We start from the raw sequence: 20974 nt of genomic DNA, 5'->3' as shown, positions 1-20974 counted from the left end.
AACGGCTACACCACCACACATAACTGTGACACAGGACTGCTGGGTTCCGAATACAGAGCTGTGAGCAGTCCCTTAACATTGCCAGTCTTCTGATCAGCTATCTGTAAGACAGCAGAAAAGCTGTCACAAAAAAACCTCATTATTTGACGGAGGCCTGAAGATTTTTACCTGAAAGGTGTTGCTGAAGTGCAAAGCACTAAATTATATATGGGTAAACCATTAGCATAACTTTGTTCTCTAGTAGCTTGTCTTTCTACCTTGGTGAACCTCTCACACTACCTACCCCCACCCCCAGGATAAGGTTTACCAGCAGCCAGCATTCAGAGTACCTAAAATCAACATCTATATCCACAATTTACTTGTCTGACTGTTACCGCTTGAAACTGATGTATGGAAATTTACTTTCTGTAAATTGCAAGGGAAATACAGGCCAATTTCCCATTCTGCTAAAAAAATAATTAAAAAGGAAGAAAAAAAAGTGTGTACGTGTGTGTGTGTGTGAGACTTTTAGGGGTTTTCTGGTTTTTGGTTTGTTGTTTTGGGGTTTTTTTTGAGATTTGAGAGATGAGGAAATTGAGAGATTTCCACATATTTCTTTCATCAAACTTATCTGCCACATGTTGCACACATTGAAACTGAAAGATGTAAAAATACTACATAGACACAGCCTCTGGTTTTACATATTTCAAAGGATGTTAGAAAAGTGAAATACATCTAAAACAGGGCTGCACTCCTGGCTGATGACTAAGACTTGACTGAAAGGCTACTAAGCTCTATGGACAGATTCATAATCAAGAGGCCTTGAAACAGCCACCGAAAAGACCTGATGCTACCCTGTTGAAGACATACACCATAAGATACTAATTTTTCTAAACATTAAAAACCTCCTGCCCCACGTAACTGATGCTACGCACAGCTGAATATATTCTTCCAGTTACCAGCCTCTTTAAGTGTTTTACAGACATTGCTGAACTCAGCCTTACAGCACCTATACTTGACAGGTTATAGTCTACAGAAGAAAGCAGCAAGTATGTTTTCAGCAGCTATCTGATCTTTTAAAATCTGTTTTGACTCACATTGTACCTGCTCCATGTATGTTTCCTGCAAGTATAATTATAAATACATTTACTACTACAAATAGTCACGGAAGAGCAATTTTAGAAGAAACATCAGAGTATTCATAACAATGCCTCTTCGGTGTCTCTGTTTTTGGGGAATGATGAATACCACAGGAAAAACCTAATTTCAAAACATTTGAAATATTCAAGGAAATACAGAGGGAAATACAAAAACCTTTCTTAGATTATTTCCTGAGTCAAGCTGCTTTACTTCTAGTGAGCTGGACACTGATAAGCACCTGGGTAATACACTGTACTTGCATCACAGATTGGGCAGCCACATTTCCTCTACAAAATTAAATTCCATATTTTCATCACAGTATGTCTTCAGTACAGTGCTAATTGAGATGTCCTCATTCACACCTGAGCTCCGAGATTAACCTGTTTCAGCCAGGCAACCTCATAGCAAATTAACTCATTCTGCAACAGTGCTTCACTCTCACCCTCGTTTCTCCAGAATTTTGGGGGCTTGTATCTTGACAACATGTGGGACTGCAAGTAAATTGAGTGGCTCAGATCCTCTGCCAAGTGATAGCAAAGAGGAAAAAAATTCACTTTCCTTTTGAATACAGAGGCAGGGTATCTTGGTGTGCCACTGTGGCTTGCAATCTCAGTAGAAGAAAAAGGAAAATTAACTACTTTCATTTAATTAGAGAGTGTTTCACCGGTTTGTAAGAACCATTTCTGGCTAGCAATAAAGTACTTTGCAAATCTCTTTCAACAAGAAGTATTTTGAAAATACACTGATAAGGCTATGCTGTAACATTACTAAGATGTTAATGATACTGTTAACGTAAGTTTAATGTAAATATAAATGAAGGAATGGTGTTGCTGATATGGATTAGATATCCTGCCATCTCGATGCTACATCATTAAGGCACAAATGCGAGCAGTACATAAGATTTGAGGGGCAAACTTTACGCGATGCTTCTTTGGAGTCTTCGCCAAGGCAACTACGTCCAGCATCCCATTCTGCCAGGCCACAACAGAGCTGCACAGGTAAGACAATGGAATGTTTCCAGAAAGCAGTAATTAGAAGAGTGGAATGAAACCAATGTTAACTGCATCTCTTGACTTCTAACATCAGCCTGGGCCTTCTGTAAGTTCAGAGTGATTAGTTAGTCAAAGTGTTAAGATGATACTTTCACCCCATCTAATCTTAGCCAGCCTGTCTGCTAAACTGAAGAACCTTCAAACAAACCACCATCTCTTCCTCCTGCCTTTTATATAAGCTCTTGCAGAAATTGGAAATAGGACCCTGTTCCCCATAGACTCAGTTTTCTGCAGCTTAACAGAGCAAAGAAAGAACTAGAAACTTCACTGACATACCACTTTTGGAACTACTGTTGTCTCTAACTAAGACTTTTCAATTTATACACCTAGCAACTAACACACTAAGAAAAAAAAATTATCCCTTTCTCACTTTCACATGTATTTGAAGACAAATTCCAAAGTGCAAGTACATATCAATGATTTCATTCAGAAATCAGAAAATGGAAACTGAGGTGTGCAGTCAGAGCCAACTAAACAGCTCAGGGATAAGAGCTGGAGGCTGCTTCTTGAGAGCATAAAAGGTGCCAAGTGGTAGACCACTTGTCTCTCCACTCAAAGGAGGAGAGTAGATGAAGATGAAGAAGGGACACTTCTTCCTCTAGGAAGGAAGTTAGGGGAGGAAGGAGAAAACTCATCATTCTAACAACATAGAAACAGCTTTTTGCTAGCAACATGTTAATACAGAAATTCTCAATGATATTGTAAACCTTCTTCCAAATTGTTGTGAAGACAACTGTGACCTCCTGTGCAAGGTCACAAAATTAATTACAGTGTAAGAAGGTAATGAAAATAAGCAGCTTTCCAAACACAGACACCTCCTGGGTAGACAGAGGGGAGTGGATGAAACAACTCAAAATTTTTAGGCATGGTAGGAATAACATAATTTGCACTTAGAGCACAAATACTGTTATGTGGTAATATCCAACTTCTACAACATGAGGTCTGCAAGTTCAGCATGGGAAACCACCCTTTACTAGGTATATCCAGCAAGTCTCATTTTCACTCTGGAATACCTTTTTTTCGTTTGAGCACAATGAAAGTGAAGAGATTCACATATTTGACTACTATTAGTGTAACCCAAACTACATGTGTAAGTCCATCAAGTAGCCTAGGGTCAACTGACCCATCATTCTGTGAAAGCATTATCTTAAATTTATAAGGTATAACTGATATAACCAGATAAATAAGTTCTTAATTCTGCTTACAGAAGAAATAGTAACTGCTGTCTTTCTTCCCTCGCTCTGTAATACGCACAATTCTCATTTGAAATAATAGCTGAATTCGCAATAATAATTTGTAATGTGAAATACTGTTAATGTGTTGCCTCTGAGAGTTCCTTTTCCAGAACATAGTAGAAACCACTTTTATTGCTCAAGTTTTCATTACAGAAATGCCATAGTACATATATCTTTGGTCCCACATGTACCTTGCTACAGAGCATGACAAGCTAATGACAAGGCTTTTTTTCCTGCCTCCTCTGCTACCCTCGTATTTTTACTATCATCAGCACACCAATATTTAGATAGATTTACTTTGGAGCAAATAGTAAATGACTAGGAAGCTGTTTCCATTTCGCATTCTCATTCTGATTAATGAGAAGAGGAACACTCCCTCCCTTCCTTCTCCTTCTGTGGCTGAAAACATATTGGGCTTATGCCTCTTCTACACCATTAAAAAATAATTTTAGAATTGCATTCCCTAGCTGATGGATGGGACTTGCATAATAACACTGATGGCTTTTCCAAAAGGGAATAAGGATCAGCAAAGCCACCCTTCAGCAATCATTCCAGGATGAAGGATGTAAGAAGATACAGTACCAGACTGTTGAAACAAAGTCAGAAAGCAAAAAGTATGTATTTTTGTAGTATGTATGTATGTATGTGTATGTCTGTGTGTGTGCCTCTCACACACATACAAATCACGTGCACAAGCCCATAAACAAAAAATCCCTCACACTACATAAAGTCAAGCAGAAAGAGAAAGAGAGAAAACAGTAACTTTTAGGAAATGGGACAGAAAAGGCCAGTTCCTGTATATAGTATAATACACATGTGAGGAAGGCACAATGAGGAACAAAACCAGGAATATCATATACAGAAAAGAGCAAACATCCACCATAGCTCAGTAAGTACTGTGAGTGGCCCAGAAACAAGACTAGAGAAGCTTCTGGGCTAGATGAGCTGTGAACAGCAAATTTTTATGGTGTTTGATGTCTCCAGTTTTCAGGAACACAAGGCTTTCAAATCAACAGGATGACCAAAACCATCGGTCTCGTTGCCAACTTTTCTTCCTTACAAAGACAACCTGTGGATCCTTCAACTCTGAATAACTATTCTGGTCAAAAAGGGTAACTGTATAAAAAGAAGTCAATTAAGGCTAGGCTATGTCTTTGCCCCTAAAGAACAGCCTGGACTTTCCAAGAGGATGTTTAAATTACCTTTCTAAGGTAAAAAGGCATAAAAAGCCATTTTACATCTAAACAGTGAAAAACCCCACAAACCCAAAGCACTCTCACTAGGGCTGTCACAGACAAGGAACAGCAAACAAAATACTTTCTGATGGATAATTGAGCAACAGCTGAGTAAAGAAGTTATTAGTTATTAACCTGCAAAAGTTATTACCGTGGCTTGCTGTGCCAATACTGAACAGTTACATTACAATGAATGTTGTTTGTAAAACAAACTCTATTATCAGTCAGTAGATAATAACTGAGCACAATCATGGCATAAATTATTACAGAAGTCTACAAGCAGAAGTCATTAAGAAAAAGTCAATACTGGGAAAATGCAGTCACATTAGTCCTAGAAACAAAACAAGTCACTTTGAAATCTAGCAATTTGACAGACAACTTATTTTTCACTCAATAATTAATAAACTTGTCTTAAACTAGGGTGATTTTTCTCCACAAAGTAACTTTACTCTTCAGTCTGAGAAAACATGGGACCTTTTGGCTTTGCTATTACTCTTCATTAACTTCAAGAAACACAAAGAATTTGTAAAGTAGCATCACAGTTGCAATTTTAAAGCAAAATACAGGTAATCATTTATCAGCACGTTTTACTTTGCTTTATATAGCTGACCTGTAGTATTTCTCTCAGAGTCAGTTCATCATTCAGTTGCACTCCCTTATGATACCATACTGCTGTATGGCACAGTCCTACAGAGGCACTCAAATGGTGCTGTTATTCCTGGTACAAAGTTTTCCCACCAGCACTCATGACGATGCTCCTCAAGTCATGCCACTTCCATGGCACACCACACCGTGGCTGAGGAAGACATGCTGTCTCATCAGAGGGATGAAGAACAATCCTTCTGGGAAAGGACATACAAACTTTGGTATACATGAACTAAGGCAGCAAAACAACACCCACTGTAATCCTGACCAGGTATTGGGGGTCAGCCCAATAAACCAGTATTTCACCTAGCTTGCCCTAAAGGAAAACACTTCATCAAAATTGAACTTCTCCTATGAAAAGTTCTGATTTCATGGAAGGTACAGTTTCTGGATAAAAGAAATCATGTGATTGTCGTAAATTACTTCCAGCTTTTCAGTTGGATACAACATGCTTCATTCCTGCTTTTGCCCCTTCCATGACATCCCTGAGACTCCATTATATACCAGGGGTTTCAGTTTTTCCAAATGGCTATTTCCTTCCTAAGTCCAGCTTCAAAAGAAAGGGAGAACTCATTTCACCGACTTGCAACATCTCTCCCAGAACGTAAGCAATGCACAACACGTTCTGTATTCTGGAGCTAAAACGTGGCATACCCATTGCAGTTAAGCCTGCAGCTCTGTCAGAAAAGGAAAACTAATATGACAGTCACCACAAAAAAAAAAAAAGGAAAGAACCAACTAAAAATCATACCATTTAAGTTGACTGTGGAGGCTGATAACTCAACTGAAAAAAAGCCATCAAGATTTTGCAATTTTAATTTCTCTGTTCATTGAAGCTTTCTACTTTAAGGCAATTAAAGCTAGGCATCAAAGGCACATGAAATCAGGATTGGATAGTGATTAATTTGGGAAAGAAATGTTCACAATTCAGTTAGACACAATTCAGACATCTGTGTCTTAGGCATGGGGAGTATTAATGCAATAAGGAGAGCCGGGAGTGGCATCGGGAAAAGAACATGGAAAGAGTATGTGCAATGCCTGTCCCCTGCAGGGCAGAAATGTATCTGCCATGCGCTGCTCATGATGAGGGCAGGAGCAGATGCACAGCTAGAACTTTTCTAGCCTATGAACAATTTTTTTTTTTTTCTCTTAACTTTGCCCCTACAAATAAATGCAGAATCTAGATTTTTTGCGTATGCTGAAATTCAGCGGATTAATGCCTGCTCCTCAAACATTGCTAGGCCACTTACCTGAGGTGATGGAGATACACATTAACATCTCTGCTGGAAACAATTCCTTTGACTCTGAAAATCCAGACATCGTTATTTGTCCCCATTAAAACCTGCACTCTAGTAAAAATAATTCCATAAATACAGTGCCACTCAGCCACACTTCTGTTGAACACCAACCTCACTAATGAGTTGCCAGATTATCCCTTTAATGCTTGAGTGTGTCCACCTGTACCGTACCACCTACTTCAGCGGGGTCTTAATGTTTTTAAGAGTCCTTCAGATCACTTGATGCAAGCGCTGCTGAAGCGCTACAGCATCACTTGCTTCATTTGTGTGGCCCGTTCTGTGAAAATTCACCTCAGTGAGGCTGGTTTGCAAGCCTCTACCCAGATGATGTTTGTGTACTCTCGGCAGAGATCTTCCTCCAGAAGCAGCAGATGAATTACACGAGGTAAGGCGTCCAGCGCTCCCCCGGGGTGGGGGTGGTCATACAGGGATAGGGGTTGAGCGGTTACCTCTTATTCTGCTTCCTCCTGTTCTTGTGGTGGCCCTGCTTTGTCCTCCTTTACTAAACAAGCTGGGTTTCGTGCCCCTTTATTCTTGAGTATAGGGGCGACAGATACCGACACGGGTTGGTCCCCATAATCATGGCTCAGTTTCCAAAACCCAACAAAACAGGAGTGGGGCCCCCTCCCATTATTCCCAGCTGCACTATGGCAGTGGCTGGCCTGCCTTGGACACTAATTTTCTCACAGTAAATGCTTCAGGCCGCACGGAGCACTCGGCAAAGAGCACCGAGGGGGAGCCGAAAGGCAGGGGCTGGGACAGGCAGCGGCCTGCCTCACAGTGGACCTCCGCTCGATCCCGAGATCCAGCTACGAGCAGGCACTACTACTACCAGCTGTGGGCACGCCAAATAAGCCACTCTGGGCCTTCCCCAGCCTCTAGGCCCAGAACATGTGAAGAATAAACATACATACCCGAGTCAAGGGCAAGCAGGACAGGAGCAAGAAACAGGGTGTAAAGATGAAGGGAGAGAGAGAATGAGACTTGTTGAGGAGCTGGAAGGCTTGCTTAGAAGAAAAGCCTAGAAGACAAAACTAGAAGGGAAGAGTATGTTGAGACAGAGACAGCAGGGAATGAATAAGCCCTGGGAATAGGTGAGAAGAGATAAAAGAGCTGATGGAAAGACAGAAATTCTGTTGCCCAAGACAACACCACTCTCCCCATTTTCAAATTAAGGAAAGAACTCAGCAAAATTACATAGGATATTTTTTTCTTCCTTTCATAATAGAATACTGACAGCAAGCATGCTGTAAGTGAAAAGAAAGCAAGATGTTCTCAAGAAAAAAAAACATTTAAAAATTGATAGCGGTCTGATTGTTGATAAACACTGAAGTTGATGGTATCTCTCATTGTTTGAACAGGGCTGTTTTACCAGTCATTGTCAACTGCAACTGCCTTGATACTGGCAATCAAAATCCCCTATCTAAACCAGGAATAGTTAAGAGCAAAGTCAATTCCCTTTCAAACAGTTCAGATACATGCCCCAGCCTTGACCTGGAGAAATTGCCTAAAGGAATGAAAGGAGCCCAAGTTCCCAGACAACTGGCTTTAAAAAAAAGGAAATCAACTTGTGTCATATGTTATCGAGAGACCTCTATAGAAATGAGCCTCTGAATAGCTCATCTGGCATGAAATAATAACAAATTGCAATCATCAAGGTTTTGATATGGATCTGAATTGTCAAAAGCATTAGCCCACAGTTCCCACACCACTGCCTCCTGAAAGACAGGCATTTACAAAGGAAAGGAGCAAAGATGCAAAAAACAGTTGCTAGATTTGAGAACACTGTCTCCATTCAAACTAAGACAATATCCAGATGGATCATCTTGCATTTTTGTTTTCTGGTGTGTTAGCACATTTAGCTAGACACTCTTAGGTTGTTTAACATCCTGAAAATAATCAGGTCATCCACTGCTCTTAATGTACTGATAGCAATCTTCTAGCTAAAGTTATCTGAACATCTCTGAGCAAGCACACTGCACAGGGAGTTTTTCTACACTTTTTATTTTTCTTCTGCTGAAGAAAATCAGATTATTTGGCTTCTTTATTAAAAAGTATTTCAATGTAAATATTTTGATAAAAACTTCCCCTTAGTGTAATTTTGTTCTATTATAAAGGCATCATAATAACTGGCCACTGATCTGAACACAAGAGACAGCTGAGTTTGTCTCATTTACTTTACTGCTTGCTAGATGAAGCATAGTTATAAAAACTTCATTGCCTCATGAAAGATTTAGACTTGCACCGATCTTCTGCAGTCTTATCCTCATGTGAAGTTCATCAAGGATGGCAGACAGTGCTGCTGGTTCAAAGTCCCAGTTTAGAATGCTTTGCCTTATCAAAAGAAACCTTATTATGCATCTTTGTGGCCTCAATCCATCAGCATGAATGGCATGCCAAGCCAGGGATGATCAGGAAAAGCTCCAATTACATTCACTAAACAAACTTCACTGCTGCTATTTCCAATAGAAAATCATATTTAGTCAGCCTGATTTAAGAGGCAAAAAATATAAGGTTATGGACTGATGTTTATAAAGAGCTGGCAACTGTACTCGGTGACTCAGAGAATTTAATGTCCATAAAGAAACACAGATGAACACAACCCTTGCAAAAAAGGTAGGGAAAAGGCAAGTACTTTTAAATGTGATGGGGAGGACTGTTCATTTCTGTGTACAAGATACCAAAATGCTGCTGTGCAAGCCATGAATGTTTATGGCTTTGCTATATTGATTCATTTTAAGAACAAGCATTACTCAGCAGTGTGGGGAAAACCCTCCTGCCACAGTGGACAAGTCGAGAAATAAGCAGTATGAAGCGGATCTGACAACCCTTTCTGAAACCTGTGCCTTTGGTGTTGGTGTCAACCCAAACCCATGTTTTTGCCAGACTAGCCGCTGACATTAACCGTTTGCCACTGTCAGTACAAAAATTATTGTTTGTTACAAGGATATAGTTTCTACTGTACCAGATGTGTGCCATAGAAAACAATAAAATTGCAAAGCAAATAAAGGTAGCTGTTTGACAGAAAAATGCTTTCAGGCATTGGCAATACTATTTAACAAATATGGTACATGAGTTCTAAATTCTTCTGAAGCTCTGCAAAGTGCTTCACGCTGATGTCAAACACTGCAGTCCTCACTGTATTCCTGCAAGAAAAAAGTCTCTTCAGTATTTTCCTTGATCACTGAGAAGAACCCCAAGCCTCCTCTACCACTACAGCAAGCACCAGAATCTAATCAGTTTCTTAGCCTTAATTTCCTTAAATTTTCTAATTAGGACATTTTTGAGAATTAACTTGAAATTCCTGCTGAATAAATCTTTGATTATTTTTTTTTTTAATATGCAGAAGTAAATTGTAAGCTAGTGGTCAGGTTTATCAGAGTTCTTTCTTCTTTCTTGAGTGGCAAATATATGATTTACAAGCACTTGAGAATAACAGGCACCATTTTTGGTGAGGCAGCAGTATGGACAGTGTTAAGTCTTGCAAGGTTATCAGCACTTAGTTAATAATTTCTCTCTGAATTTGAAGGAAGGCATGCTACCTTGTAAATCTTCTATAGTACTTACTACGGCAGGGTAGATTTGCCTTGGATGAGAAGGAGACTCTAAAGCATTAGCAAGGGAAGCCCCAAGGGAATTGTGCGCAATGACAAAACCACACTCCAAGGTGGGACAGCCGCAGAGGAGGTTGCACAGAACTCAGAAGGTTTTTAAGGTGAAAAATAAGTAGGAGACACAAAGGAATTATACCACAAGTAGTTATAAAACTTTGCAACAGCAGAATGTCAGAGAGCTTAGCTTGAGGGGAGCAGAAAAATAACCAGAAACAAGGCTGGCAATATGAATGAGGTGCATTGCCTAGTGTCTGGAAACAAACGTTGGAAGCATTTTGGCTGCGGGAAAGCATACTACAAGCATACACTATGTAGCAAAGGATCCTAAAGAGACTGCTTGCAATTCTACATAGCAGAAGGGACACTAAACGAAGAAAAGAAAAGAAAAGAAAGATGATAAAATGAAGTGTGTGTGCGTGCTCGGGAGCAGAGGCTGGGTAGTGTGTGTAGTGCGTGCCACCTAATAACTGTCTGATAATATGTATTAGAAGATGAGAAAGAGTGGTGGGCTGTTTGCTTGTTTAGGTATTAGGAAACTGAAATTCATCCTGGCACGTCTACACTGATTGTAAGTGCAACATGGGCTACCGTCAACATGGGGCTGTAAAGATTAGTTTGGGATGATTTTTAAAAATTGAAGTAGAAGGCTCAGGTAGAGAAGAAAATAAGGTATCTATCAAATGAGGGAAACAAGGAGAAGGAATGAGAGAATGGGAGAAAAAACCCAAACCCAGACTTTGGAAAGTGAGAACCACATAACAACTGAAAAGAAGAGCCTGCAAATAATTCTGAAGGATACAATGTATAAAAATTTAAGATTACAAGATTCTTTTGCCCAGTATAAAAGTGGGATTATGTTGCTCAACTGGTCTGAAGAAACTGTTTCAGCCACGTAAGAAGTAGTTTATATTAAGAAATCTTTTAGTTTCAAAAGAACAAATACACAAACCAGCCACTTTTAAGGATGCCCCAACTGTTACTATGGTCAGTTTTGCATCATTCCTACAGGGTCAGATGTGCCAGCCTCTGGTGTTTCATGCACAGAAGCAGCTTCCAGAGCTCAAGGAGGTCACCAACAGGTGCTGTGATTATTTCAGAAGCTACAAGGACCCTTGTGCCAGCACACACTGGGCATCCAGCTCACCATCTTAGCCCTCCTCGGCTACAGTGTGTTCAGCACTTCACTAAAACAGGAGAAAAGGCTACTCCACTAGGTATCCATAAACTTGAAATCTTACCCTGAAAAATAAGTTTATTTTGATTCTACTGCTCCATTCTCTACGCAATAAGTAATTTGCTTCTGTAGTAAGCCAAATTGTGATATGTTTGACAAAGATTTTCCTCATTTGCTACTGTTATTTCAACTTTAAAATGGCTTTTTTCCTTGTCCTTTTTTATAATTGTAATTGGAAGTAGACTGCACAACTCTGACCTTCCCGTTTGCGTTTGAACCTGGCAAACATCAATAAAAGGTAGCACTGCCACCTAATAACTGTCTGATAATACATGTTAGAAGATGAGAAAGAGTACTCCCCTCCGCTACTGCCCCAAACTGATTTCCAATCAGTTCGATTGGGACTGTAATCAACTGCTAAAAAAAAAAAAAAAAAAAAAAAGTAATTGCACTTATTCATTATTGAATTTATGTTGATTGGCTTTGGTTGGTTCAAAAGGTCACACAATACTGTTGCTTCACAATATGATATACCACAACAGTGAACGGCACTCAAAATTCAGTTTCTGGTAATATTAATATATCATTCTTCGTAATAAACAGTTCGCTTCCATATATACATCTGTAAGAGGAAATAAACTGCTACAGCCCAATCGCAATTGACAATACAGTAGATCCTTCTGGAGCAGTTTGAAGCTACTGCTTTGTTGTACATGAGGTGACATGCAAAAATAAGGCACGCTCTAAAGCAAACTAATGCTGCAGAAAATCAACAAAAAGGATCGAAGTTTATCTCCAGAAATAATATAGCACTTCATCAGCAGCAAAAACACTAAGAAGTTTAAAGCAGGAGCATACAGACATGTACCTACCTCTAGTGCTAAAGTGACAACTTAATCTACATAATCTAGTGCTCAGGTGGAATGGGAAAACAACCTTTCCACATCTGCAGACTTTTGTATATCAGGTTCATACTGTTTCATAAAGCTTTGACGGGCCCCATTTCACCTGATGCGTTCTGAGGGGGTTTGAGTTAAACCTCCTCATCCACTGAAAACAAATTAGCAATGAACTCCTCAAGGTGCCAACACCAACAGAGTTAAAACTTTCTTCAGATCCAGGCTTGAGATACTAAAAGAACCAAGGTTTTGTTAGGTGGAGATGAAAAAATTTTTTCCAAGTACAACAACTGCTATGAAAAGGACTGACTCCAACTCCTCACAGGTATCAAGGACAGTATCTTTTGAAAAGGGAATGGGAAAAGGGACACCAATATACCTTTTTTTTCCTCTCTCTCTTCTTCTTCCTTTGCATTTAACTTGGCAGACTGAAAGAGACTAAAAGTTGTCTAGTAGATAACAGCACGGGAGAAGTTTAAGTGCTAATTTTCTGTCTAGAAAATTGGTTTCCTCTCTGATTAGCAGTGCCTCGTCACTAAGGCAGGAGAGTTTAGTTTGTAATGAATCTCTAAATCCAGATTATTTTCCTGGATTACCTGAACTTCTCAAATATATAATTTAGACTAAATGACTTAAACCCCTGGTTTAGAATTCTCAGAGAGTAAAAAGTGCTATAAATTTTTTGAGACATATTTTGATGCATAAAAATGAGTTCAAATGCCCATATGAAGTACCCCAAATACACACACTTTAGTCTTTGTTCTCCTTATATTGTAGTCCAGGCATTTACAAAACAAAGGCTTGAACTCAGTAAAGGCTTGAACTTAGTAAAGTGTTTTTTCAAGGAAGAGGAGGAAAAAAACCTCATCCACAAAAAAAGCCAAGAAAATTCATATTACTACTAAGTTGAGAAAGGTACTTTAAAGGTTAAAAGGTTCCAGGAAAGTAAATTCCTTCTACTAAGCCCATGGTCTGTGAGACAGACTAGTGAAGCTATTGGAAAGAAGACAAAAAAGAAAAAAAAAAAAAAAAAAAAAACAACAGGAACAACACTAGTACAAGAAGAAACCTTCAGACTTCAAGACCCAAGGTCAAATGTGACAGATGCTAGTGATTTCTTCATATATTTTTCTTGACATCTATCAATGCAATCAATCTCAAGTAAAGTTGTAGATGCCAGAAAGGGAATAGCCTATCATGATTTGTAGTAACCTTCAAAAACAGGTGCTTTGTCTCTGTTGGAAATGCTCTGTGCAGAAATATACACGTACCTACTAAAGTACCGGCTCTATGGACTAGCAGTGTTTTATGGCTTCCTTGCTCATGCATGCATGTTCAGATCTCAGGTTTTATTTAAGAGACACCTTTTACTTCACATATTTACACAAAAGTCTTCAGGTGAATCTCAAGTTTGGTTAAGGCTCTAGAATAGTCTATAGAGGTCCTACTCAACAGCTCAAAAATCACATATGCCCTGCCAAGTAATTTTGCGTGGTTTGTATAGGTATGCATAAGTCAAAAGATGTATTAGTTCAGTTCCAACAACTCTTTTCAGGGATTCTACTGCCCACACCACCTAAGCGTGGGGTGACAGAACAGATCATGTTGATCTGTCAGTGCAACAGCCTCAACCTCCCTTTGCCTCTAAAGCACCATGAGGATTTGCAGAAAGAGACAGAGTGCCGCTAACATAAAGCAGTTACAATCTAGAAAGACGCACAAAAATATCTCAGCAAAACCACCCTGCCCTTTTCTATAGAGAAAAAGCAGCAACATGACAAAGAGGCAGTGTGCCCAGCTCATGCAGGAAATGTGGGATAGGTGTCAGAAGTGAACTCAGTCCAGTAGTTCTAGTCTTATCTTTTGAATCCACATCTGAACAAGGCTGGCATCCTGGTATTCCTGCTGAAGTAGCTGATCTGAGGATCTTTCCTGCCTCATATCTTCAGAGAGGCCTCAATTACCTTCAGTCATGTGAACACTATTAAGATCCACTTGCTACATTATTTTGGGGGGCAAGAAGATGCTAGTGGAATTAGTGATGAGGAAGGTCTACAATGAAAGACCAAACTGAAGTTATGTTGTCATTTGCTATGGGTTTATAAAAAAGTTTGGTTTGATATAAAGCATATAATACTGCAATTTACCATTAATAGTGCAGGTAGAGATGTAAAATGATAATGGTAATTAAAATGAACACTGCTATTTTTGTCCTCTCCCAACTCTAACTTCTCTGAAATACACAGCTCAAAAGAAACAAAAGTCAATCCTCTATTACAAACTCAGACCTTGTTGGCAAGTTTTGTTTTGTTTTCCCCACGTTACTAAGCAGATTTAGACTCTTATGAGCTTTATCATTATAAATTTAACAGATGGCAAAACAAATAAGAGGTGAAATGAAATCAGTGGCCACAGTGACAGTCTGAAAACACCCAGAAGTCAACATTCAAATTGCGGCAATAACTCTGCTTTGCTAAATAACCAATATGCTCCCTAAATGTACTTGCTGTCTCCTCACCTCCAGTAACAGAAAAAAGGAAGTTGATTAAATAGCAACAAGAAAGGATTGTACAGAGCACCACAGGAGCAGAAAAACTGCGAGAGACAGTACCCACATCTAGGGGCATTCGGGATAAATCAGAAAGTGCTGTGCTCCATGGCAGGAATTATAACAACTCTTCTGCCATTACAAAGGATCAATAGCATTGCACTGATGCTCTCTCTGTATCATTTGCAGGTGCTTGTATAACACAACAGAATTGCAAGAGATGCCAGAAGAGATTAACCATGCCAATAACACATCCACAAAGTCAGATCATCTAGAAATTCTATCATGCAACAAATCTAATTCTAACAGAATACAGTAATGGGTTGTCCCTCTAGAGGAGTCTTATTGATTGCTTAGAGAAGGTCTAACCAAAGGTGCTCCAAAGGCCATAGATTAAACACAGAGCAAGATCCTTCTGCTCTTAAAAAAAAAAAAAAAAGCATACAATTCTGTTGAACTGATAAACAAGGACATAATTATCTTCTGAACGGTAAGCATTGTTGCAAATAGTATGTAGAAAAGTTATTACTGCATTTGGCAAAGTTTCTGTATAATAAAAAACAAGCATCCCTTTGCCAGCCTCCAGTGTTTCATCACTCAGGAACCATTCACAGCTATCACTTCTGGCATATTCTTCCTGGTATCTGCTCCATCTGCCCTATCCTACTGCTATTTAATGCATCTTACATTAGCTAGCTTTCCTATGCGCAATAGATCCGCTGCAGTAAAATATGTCAAGTAAGAAAATAAAACAAATGTGTGTCTTCCACACAACAATTTCTGTAATGACTATGCATCACTATGAAATTGGTACAACTCTACTCCACAGGCTTGGGGTACTTTTTTCTAGGGCAAATGAGACCAGAGGAGCAAACAGAACATCACTAGTTCTGCCTTTGAGTCTTTATGCATGTCGAGTATCCATCAAAATTACGCCTGGTATTTTGCACACAAAGACAACACAGTTGAACCCTGGTAACAAACAAATATTTGGTGCCATGCTGCTTCTACCTAATAAAATGTCATAGCTTTACATATATTCAACTTAAAATCAGCTCCAAGTGCTGTCAACTGAATTCTTTGCTTGCCTGGTTTCACCCTGGATGAAATAGCAATACCTGACAGCATCTACTTTTTTCCCTTGTAAACGTAGGTGAACTGTGAAGACCTTTTAAGATATTAATATATGTGTTACGCACTTTAAAAAGACAAAAAGAAAAAAAAAAAAAAAGAAGGGAAAAAGATAGTGACACTGTGCATTGTCCAAGATATGAGAAAATCCACCCTGAAATTAATTCATTGCTTTACCACACTTCAGGTGCATTTGTTTCAATAAAACATTTCCTCCTATGAGTTTGATTTTAAGCAATGGCATGGACTCACTACTGCACATACAACTATGCACACTTTACACCTCTTGTTTGCAGTATGTAAAGTGCATAGAGTCAAAGTGTCACCTGTGAAACTTTAAAGTGTTTTTATTTCTAGCACATGCTCATCACTGAGGAATTCATTACCATGCACCCAGAGCTAAAACCCATATAACATTTTAGAAATAATTTGGTTATAGCATGATCAAAGAATTTGTTCCAAAACAGTACAATTCTTTGTAATTTCCAAGAGAAAATAAAATATTAAACAGAAAAGATTTCCACTGCAGGGTTGCCAGTTCATTTAAGAGCTTTATTGAATTATTCTTGACTTCCGATCAGCTACTCTTGATTCCTATCTAAAGAAAAAAAAATTTTACAAAAGTGAGATTTGCATGTTTTGTTATCAGAGCTGGGATAGTCAAATATTATCGCTCCCAACAGGGCACAGGAACACTCAAATTCTGGAATGAAGGTTCAGGGCCAATTATAAGAAACCGCTACCCTATCATCTGCGGCTGCAGTCTGTGGGTAGACACTGAACTATCCCTGTGTGACATTTATGTGGGCACAATATCAGAGCCTTTCTGCATTGCTGAGCTGGGGGAAGAGCTACTGCCTCTTACAGTGAAGAGACAAGACCAGAGGGGGGAAAATGAGCCAGCCAGTTACTCTAACTGTGAAGCTGTATAGCACACAGGGTACCAAGGAGTCAGCCATACCAAACCATGAAAGCCACAGGCACATCCTTACTGCCCTACATGCCACAGAAATGTTGTTGGGGAGCAAGCTACACTTCCTGCCAGCGTATGGGACAGGCAAGCTATAAGCAAAACCATCCTCTTCAAAAGCACAGACCCTCTTTACTGTGGTGACAATCTCCATCTGCAATGCACAGCTGAGTAGTCCATATTACCTCCAGCAGATGGCAAAGGTACTCATTTGTTATGGTAGTTAAAGTGATCTTTCCCTTCCCTTCAAGGCTCCTTACATTTGGCACTTGCCCTGTGCTCCTGGTGAGTTCTGCCTGCCCAGAAATCCAAGCTTGAGTTCCTCCATGCCGCACAGCAAAGCATTTTGCACACAGCAGTGTTCTCTGCAAGTGCCAAGGAACGCTGACATTGCCAATGCAGAAGGCACTTCGCACAAAGCATGTTTATTAGCTGTGACATAGAGCACAGCATTTGCAAAGACCTAAGGAAGAAGACAGCTGCTGCAGCTCCCCTAATTACCTTTCCCCAGACATCAACAGTAATTTACAATTTGGATGATGTTGCTGGAACTAAGTATGATCTAGATCTGCACACAAGCTCTCCTCCTCACTTTTATAGGCCATGTGTTATACGAGAATTACAACTATTCAAACTGTTTCTATGAGTTAGGTTATCTCCTGTAAGGTTTTTTATTGCACATTCTCCTTTTGCTACTGGAAAATACTGAATTTGCTGTAGACAGTAATCAGATAATCACATCTTGTTACAAGCACAAGCCAGCAGGACTTGCTATTAGAAACTCTCTAATCTATCACATCAAAACAAAGAACATTTGAGATGCTTAGTAAAAATTATGCTTCTTAACACACATTTCACAGCAGAAGTAAAAAGTAAGAATAAAAAAAATCAGTATACTTAACAAGCAGAACATTAGCTTCACATACATCCAAATTCAGTTCTAAGTTACTCCACTACCATAGCATTTAGAGATATTTACTGCATTCAGCTCCTGCTGTTTTGCTGCTAACCAAAATTTACAAGAATGCACAGGAAGTCTGACAAATTAAGACATCATCAACAATTAAGACTAATTGCACAAAGAGGATAAAACATTTCAAACAGTTGCACCCTTGAAAGATCAAAAGCTTTCCTCCTCTGGCAGTAGCTCTGAACTGCTTTATTGGCAAGAGACAGCATTTAAAAAAAAAAACAAAACACAAATCCAAGACAAAACTTAAAATGTTGCAGACACATGAAACTGCAAAGAGTCAGTAGATATTCTAAGCCCAATAGTATACTTGGGTAAAGAAGCAGTAAAAAGAAACCAGACAGAGCAAATTAGACAGAAAAGCTTTAAACTTAGGATGAGTATCCACATTATGTCTGTTCTTGCAAGCGCTGAGAATAAAGATGATGTTGACTTAGAGACTCACTGTTACACGGATCTAGTAGTTTGCTGATGTTTTGTATAATAACCACCTATCTCCAGTTTCTACAATAATTTAGACCCATGCAAGACACACATCTACTCGGTGTGTTGTCCGATGTGCAGCATGCATGTTGTGGCTGTATTGCTACACACTGTTTTGATTCTTCTCAACCCAAGCTGTGAGTCAAATGAGGGGATGAGACTTACCCATGTTTCCCTGGACTCTCTGCTGCTAAGATTTCACTGCTGCTTTCGTCAATGGGAAGGACACGAGCAATATATTCTCCGCTCTGCTGGTAAAATTTATAAACAGCCACTTGAACTACGCATTGGTCACTGCTGCTTCTCAGCCAAGGGCTCAGAATGATGGGGCTTGGTCTCTCTGATGCATTGAGAAACAGAAATGAACCTAGAACAGAGACAACAAGAAAGCTTTAGGAACAAAAAGAACCCAAAACCAAACAAACCAAAAGGCCTCACCGAGTGCTGATGAACACTCACAATTTTTATGCTGCAGCCCTTCCATAACTCCCAGTCGTCAAAGATCATCTTTACCAACTAGTTTGGAAAGTTTGCCCATTTTGTATTAAACCCATTAAGGTCTTCCCAGGCAGGCAATATTTCAACTCACCTTGGGCAGGTCCAAAACAAAGACTACATTTAGATTTAACTCCCAGAAGAAAAGGCATAAAACAAAAAAAAGCCACAAACATTAAGGGCAGGGAAAAATAACAAACAGTAACAATAAAACTCAATCAACCATTTGAAATTTAAGTCCAGGCAGGTGATTAAGGAGTTTTAGGTTTAGAATTTTGCTTTCATGTACCTAGTCTTCCTGGACTTCATTCCCATCTCTGTAACCTCTCAAGTATGGTTCAGACCCAAACATTATGGCCTTGGTTCAGTGGGATCCTGATTTGACAGCTCTGACGATATATATACACACACTATTTCTTTTTTAATAATATTTTGTATCTATTTCTCTCATCCAAATAAAGAACAAAAATTCAATAGCTTTACTTTTGCTCTTCTATAAACAGAAGAGTGCAGCATTTTTAAGTCATTAGAGCAGGATAAAGGCCTGACAATTTTATTTCTTTAGTATTTCATTCTAATGTATTAATTTTATATGCAGCTAATCCACATTAAACATTTCATCATTATCCAATACATTGACTCCCTTGGCCTAATTCTATTTCAATACAATCTGAGGCTTATCCAGCGGGACAGAGGTAATGTATTTTCATCACACTGTTGCTCATTTCAGACAAGTTAAATTACTCCCTTTCGGCAGCTGACTAATTTACCAATTTGCCCACAGTGCAAGCACACTGGGGTGTGTAGCTGGTAAATGAAAGGTGCAGTTAGGTAAATGAAAGGGACCAACCCTTGAAGCAAAAGAATTGTGACATTCCACAGATTCTAGCAAGACTGGTCAGATAATCAAGACAACAAGATTTCATTTCCTGAAGCACCCATTAATAAAGCCCATCTATTAAAACATGCAGTTCTGATTAACAGTTTAATTTCACAGGGTGAGAAACTAAGGCTCAACAGGGCTGTAATTTAAACCTCTTCCTAAGTGTATATGAATTTTAGCAGAAGCAGCAGCTTCAGCTTTGAAAATACCAAGGTTGAACCATCAGAAGAATGATCTACATCACTGAGATGGCTCAGCTGAGATCCAGGGTGTCTAAGAAATCCTGTAGAGGGGCCAGAAACTGAATCCTGCTCACCTTCACCTCGGTATCTAAGCTATGGACCACAAGATGCAAACTGGCCACTCTAAGCTCATCCTAAAATGGATCTGGTGAATTGTCCTTTGGTTGTTCCCATTTCTCTCCACTGAACCGTGGGTCAAGAGCACTGTCAGGTGGCAGTTTCAAAGAAGGGAATTGCACTCGTGCTCACAGATGTTCACTTTGAAAAAGTCCGATCTGGCAATTTATCTCAGGTCACACACAGGTTAATAATGGGAGGGCTAAAAATGAAACCTGGATTCCTGCCAACCACCACGTTTCCCCTCCCATACACACATTTCTCATAAACAGCATTTTTGCCATGTTTGTCAAAAGCAGCGTTCTTGACACAGGTGTCACATTAATGACATCTAAAGCTAGAAAACATTTGTACTGAAAGAAACATGCAGAAATACATAAGGTACAGCCTGCTCAGATGTCAAGGTTTGTAAACTGAGAGAAGTAAAATGCAGTTGCAGCATATTTTTTTTTAATAACAAGATTCCTTTATGTGAAATAATGGCCTTTAATCCGGTTACTAATGGAATGGTTTGATGAGTTTAAACAAACTCTGTTATTGTCACAGTTATATATACACAGTACTTTTGCTGGTCAGCAAAATAAAAACAAAACCCCAGCCACATGTATCATCTTTCTCTGTCTCTCCCTTTTGTTGCAAACAAAAGAGAATTAGAGCACTAAATCTTGTGGCTTTAATTGTACCATCCCCATAAGAACACTGAAATCTGTGACATGAAAGGGAGCAACGAGACTTCTGCTGGTGGCAGAAAGACACTAAGCATTGCAATAATAGCTGATGGTAACTTGCCAGGTGCAAGAGCCGTTTGCTCATCTTACTGCCATGCAACAGGGAGTCAGATTTTACAAATAACAAACAAAGCAA

The 20974-nt window shown here is 39.3% G+C and overlaps 1 protein-coding gene across 1 annotated transcript in view; it reads right to left on the bottom strand.

Annotated features, from left to right (window-relative positions):
• The window catches only part of ALK (ALK receptor tyrosine kinase), a 281164-nt gene that overhangs the window by 148536 nt on the left and 111654 nt on the right, over positions 1-20974 (bottom strand). Inside the window, exon 4 of the mRNA XM_055816565.1 lies at positions 18539-18740. Coding sequence (XP_055672540.1) covers positions 18539-18740 — 202 coding nt within the window. The remainder of the gene's footprint in view (positions 1-18538; positions 18741-20974) is intronic.

The sequence above is a fragment of the Falco peregrinus genome, chromosome 11 (assembly GCF_023634155.1).
Source record: "Falco peregrinus isolate bFalPer1 chromosome 11, bFalPer1.pri, whole genome shotgun sequence".
Classification (NCBI taxonomy): domain Eukaryota; kingdom Metazoa; phylum Chordata; class Aves; order Falconiformes; family Falconidae; genus Falco; species Falco peregrinus.
This window is presented reverse-complemented; position numbering and strand designations above follow the sequence as displayed.